The sequence below is a fragment of the Temnothorax americanus genome, unplaced genomic scaffold (genome assembly GCF_048541705.1).
Source record: "Temnothorax americanus isolate GAGA-0224 unplaced genomic scaffold, ASM4854170v1 Scaffold224, whole genome shotgun sequence".
In the NCBI taxonomy this organism is placed as follows: Eukaryota; Metazoa; Arthropoda; class Insecta; order Hymenoptera; family Formicidae; genus Temnothorax; species Temnothorax americanus.
The window spans coordinates 65,312-70,683 of NW_027509365.1; the positions used below are offsets into that span (position 1 = coordinate 65,312).

General features: G+C 37.8%; 1 protein-coding gene across 1 annotated transcript; it reads left to right on the forward strand.

The window, feature by feature from the left end:
* Window positions 1-3,981: 3,981 nt before the first annotated feature.
* LOC143898231 (uncharacterized) lies at window positions 3,982-4,821 on the forward strand. Its single transcript, XM_077407549.1, has one exon. The coding sequence runs from the start codon at window positions 3,982-3,984 to the stop codon at window positions 4,819-4,821; it is 840 nt and encodes a 279-aa protein (XP_077263675.1).
* Window positions 4,822-5,372: the final 551 nt, after the last annotated feature.

Here is a 5,372-nt window from a genome sequence, read left to right on the forward strand (position 1 = left end):
ATATTTTTTAATATTTTTCAAAAAATTAGTAATTAAATAAAAATATTTTCTAATTTTTCAGAAAATTAACAATTAAATAAAAATAATTTTTTATCCTTGACTCTGAAACAAGGTGTCTTGGCAAAAACAAGCATGAACATGAGGTAACTGACAATATTACAATCAGAGATACTAGGCAAGACAAAGGGAACATCATAAAGTTCTTGATTACACTTATTTTACACATTAATGATAAAGCAAAAAATTGTTTTAAGAATGCCAACAATCTTTGAACAACTAAAAAAATAATTGTGAAGATTTGTGAGAAAATATATCTATTAATTAACCTAGTCGATATTTATTAGATTATATTAATAAGTATAAGCTGTTGTTCTTAAATTTTCCTTCCCTTTGAGTGTGCATATAACATACAATTTTTGTAAATATATGAATGTATTCGAAGTTTCAATTTTATATTCAGAAGTACTAAATAAAGCGAAGTCAATGATTAAAAAATTATATTTGTTATCACACAGTTATTATTAAATCAGTCAACACGGTAATAAATGTGTACATATTTGACTTACAAGAATAATTTATTAATTATTACTTACATATTAATATTGTATAAACGTATCAGCAGATACAGCGTATTTATTCTTCAAGTTTTTAATCAAGATTATTTATCATCTCTCATTGATGTAATGCTCTTTAAGGCTCCTGGTCCCTGAGCCGAGAACTCCGCGTTGACGCTGACGACGTACCGTCGCGGTAGAAATAAGAACTCTCTCCAATGGAGAATAAGCGAGAATTGTTGAGAATTGACACGTTGAGAATTCTTACGTAGTATTTCCAAATAAAAAGATATTTGCTTAAAATAACACTACAGATCACTTCAGCACACTTTAAAAATACGCCGAGTTGAAGTTAAGTCTACCCCTTTCCCTTGACAATTAATAAACAGCCGTAAAATAAATATAATACGAAATCTAGTCATGCGCCTGCGCACAAGCCTGCATCGTATCACATTTGTTTTACGGCTGTTTATTACTATCAAAGAAAAGGGGTAGACTTAACCTCAACTCGGCGTACTTTTAAAGTGTGCTGAAGTGATCTGTAGTGTTGTTTTAAGCAAATATCTTTTTATTTGGAAATACTACGCAAGAATTTTCAACGTGTCATTTCTTACTTCTTCTCACATTCCAACATGGCCGCGACGAGTACCCAGGAGCCTTAAATAAGCCCAAATTATTTAAGAGAATCACGTGTTTTCTAAGTAAATAATATTTTTTTTTTTTAGCGATACTCGAATTACACTTTATAATTACTCTTAATTCCAAATTCTCATCAGTTAATTTATTAAATTTAGGTAAATTAAACATTGTAGCGTAACTAAAAAGTCTTTCTACCGGTGCAGAAGATGGTAAAGGTGTATTAAATTTGAGAAAAACTTTCTTAACAATAGGATATAAATTAAGTAATTCGAGATCATTCCTACTTTTAGTACTAAATTTCTGAATAATTGCATCAGAGGCCCCAAAAGTTTCGACTACATCAGGTGTATCATGATCACATGTAAAGTCAAAAAAATCATCCTCAGCTACACTATCATCTTTTTTCTTATCTTCAACTCTACTCGACACAGAAGCAAGTGCTTCTTTTATTGCTACTATAACATTTGCTTGCACTGAGCGACTTAAACAATTGAGCCAGTTCAATTTAAATTTAAGATGTGAAGCTGCTGCTACAGCGCTAATCCGTCCTTCATTTTCAACATCAAAAATTGGCTTAAAGCGCAACTGCAAACTTTTCAATAATCCAAACACTAACTTTTTACAAAATTGTAACTTTATTATTTGACAAGCCAGTAATTTATTCTTGACGGATATGAGTGTAGGAAGCAGGTATAGCGTAGCATAAGACTGCTAAACCAATGAGCATCCAGTATAAAGTCGCCATATTAATTTACATAAGATTGGTCCAGCCGGTCCAGCGGTCTTATGCTATGCTTATGCAGCCTATGCAATTTTGTGCGCGATGGCCTTAAAAGAGAGCAAGAGACCATCGTCAAATTATAGTTCATCTAGTAATTGCAAATTTTCCCAAAAGACACGAATTTTCAGAAGGAAAAAATTATTTAGTATAGTTAACGTCATCGTTTCATTTCTACTGCTGTTTCGAAATTAACGCCGCTTTAACGTCGGTTTGGACGTCGCGAGCGCGATCGAGGAAAGCGTGACGATCAACGAACGCGGCTTCAGAGAATCGATTTTAGCAACGATGAATTTCTCGTGTTGTTGTTTTTTTTTCTTGTCTGTCTGCTTACTTCTCTCTCCGATATCGCGAACTATTTTGAAAAGGAAAATATCGTAACGAAAGATAAAAGGGATAAAGTTCGAAAGAGTGCGAGTTCGAAAGAGTGCGAGTTCGAAAGAGTGCGAGTTCGAAAGAGTGGAGTGCGAGATTCGACGAAGACGTACAGAAAGGATATTCGACGGAGAAAGGAGATTCGACGGAGACATTTCGAAGGGAATTTCGATAGGAGATTCGATGGAGTCATAGCGGATTGCTCGAATGATGGAGTCATAGCGGATTATTCGAATTCGTCGTCTTTATACGTAAGAAGGTAGATAGAAGTTTAAAGGTAAGAGTAAGCTTTACTACGATTGAGTTAACCGCGGATTCATACGTTCGAGGTCATGACGGGCAACACGATGTTGCGTGATTACCGCGTAGCTTTTTTGCGATCAGCTTTATATTATGGTGAAGGACAACGAATGTTCTTGCGTACACCTTTAAAGGTGATCGAGCAGTTCGAGACTGCGATGTAAGATTCAGACCTCTTACGTGATGACGAACAGTTCGAGACTGTAGGGAGATTTCGAATGAATGTTTTTTGATACACCGCTGATGACGAACAGTTCGAGACTGTAGGGAGATTTCGAATGAATGTTTTTTTGATACACCGCTGATGACGAATAGTTCGAAACTGTAAAGAGATTTCGAATGACGTTTTTGATACACCGCTTTGAGTTTATCATAATGCTGAATTACGTTGATACACCGAATACGCCGAATGACGAATTGATACCCCTTTTTTGAGATTTTTTAAATTATTTGGATTTGTTATTTACAGATTTAACTCAGTCCTGATTTTTCTGCGCGCCATTCATCCTTGCAATCTACGATTCTGATTTTCCTGCGTCCTGCGCGATAAACATCATTGATCTGCGCGCCATTCATCCTGCGTTCTACGTTCCTGATTTTTCTACGTCTTTCATATTAAACATCTTTGATCTACGCACCATTCATTCTTGTGATCTATGTTTATGCTGTTCCTAAATTCTTTGTGTTAAACTTTTTTGCTCTTTACGCTTCTTCATCATTCCTGACATTCTTAATCTCATTCGCACAACACCAACCAGATTGTCAACACATAACATTTTTTGGTCCTTCAAGCCGGATATTGTTGTGCTTAACATTATGTCAAGTATTGATACAAGGATTTCGCTGCAACGCAGTCGATACAAATTAATTCAGCAGGCAGCGACGGAAGATGATCATGATGAGGCATCTCTTCAACTTATTAACGCTCGATTGGAATTACTCGACGAAAACTGGCAACACTTTCGAGAGGAACATGTGGATTTATGCCGCTCGGGAGATAGACGGCTAAAAGATCACCGATACATCACAGATAAAATATTTGAACGTTGTCAAAAGTTTTATATTTTGGCTAAGTCAAAACTTCGCTCTCAACGAGATGAATTGGAAAGCTCTCATTCTTCCACGCCATCGGCGGCATCAAATTCTCGTGAGCCGTCTAGATCATGTCGTCCGACATCAAATTCCGGTGAGCCGTCTCGATCGTACAGACGACATCAATCTTTGCCGAAAATCGTCTTGCCGCAATTCTCTGGAAAACTTCAAGAATGGAGGTCTTTCCACGACTTATTCACATCCATTATTCGAAATGACGCAGAAATACCAGAGGTAGAGAAGATGCACTATTTAAAGACGTCCCTGTCAGGAGAAGCCTTAAAATTTGTCACTAATCTGCCGATGTCTGGTGACAGTTTTGAAATAGCGTGGGATACATTGGTAACACGCTATGAAAATAAACGGTTTCTCATTTCCGCGCATTTAGATAGTCTCACCAATCTTAAACCTTTGAAGACAAAGGCAGCTTCTGGACTCAGTTCTCTTCTCGCTTCTGCTACTGAATCAATCGGAGCATTGAGAGCCTTGGGATGCTTCGTAGACTACTGGGATCCGATTCTAGTTCATTTATTAGTAAAGCTGCTCGATGCGGATTCTCGAGAGGCTTGGGAGGTAAAACTTGGATCGACTTCAACTTTCCCGACGTTTAAACAATTCGAGGATTTCGTAATCGGAAGAACTCAAGCGATGCAAAATTTGGCTTTGGAATATCCAAATGCAGTCAGCAGCAAAGAACACTCAAATCGACACAGTTCTTCGACGCGTTTCGGAAACGCCGTTCATGTAGGCTCCTCTGATTCAAACACTAATTATCCTTGTTGTCCATTATGTGATGCATCTCACAATTTGTCTGGCTGTCCAACTTTCCAATCTAAAACCAGTAATCAACGATACGATATTGTTGCTCAAAAACGTAGATGTTTCAATTGTTTGGGAGGCCACGCTCTACGAAATTGTCGAAGTACCAGACGTTGCCTGAAGTGCGGAAAACAACATCATACTTCAATTCACCCCGGTAAAGGAAGTCAAGTGCAGGGTGGAAAAGCAGTTGCTCTCTCTCAAATTAACGAGAAGGAGCCGGAGTCCACGATTGAAGATTTTTCTACATCCAATGCGGAATGACTAGCAATGTTAAGTCGACCTCGAGATCTACCCTCTCTACAACGGAATACGACACTTCTTGCTACTTGTCGAGCCATCGCTATTGGTTTGAATAATGTGCAATATACTGTACGCATTCTTATCGATCAAGGCTCGGAATTATCCTTCATAACAGAGGATCTTACTCAACGTTTACGCTTAAAACGTTGTGCCGCTTCAATCCCTCTTCTCGGCATAGGCGGAACCTATTCAGGGAAAACTAGAGGCTTAGTTACCGTTAGGCTACAGTCCATTCACAATTCTTTTTCAGAATGTATTATTAAAGCCTTTATCTTAACTACTTTGACTATCAAGATTCCTTCATTTTATACCAACAATCGATCCTGGAATCATACCAAAGGTCTCTCTTTAGCAGATCCAGAGTTTGCAATCTCCGGTCCTGTGGATATGATCATTGGAGCGGATTATTATGGGTCTATCATCCTGGAAGGAATAAAACGAGGAAGCTGTAACGAACCCCTCGCTCAACAGACCATCTTTGGATGGATTTTATCTGGTTCCATCGACACTGG

What these genes read in the sequence shown, in the direction of transcription:
- LOC143898231 (XM_077407549.1), top strand. Translation starts at nt 3,982, where the DNA reads ATGCACTATTTAAAGACGTCCCTGTCAGGAGAAGCCTTAAAATTTGTC.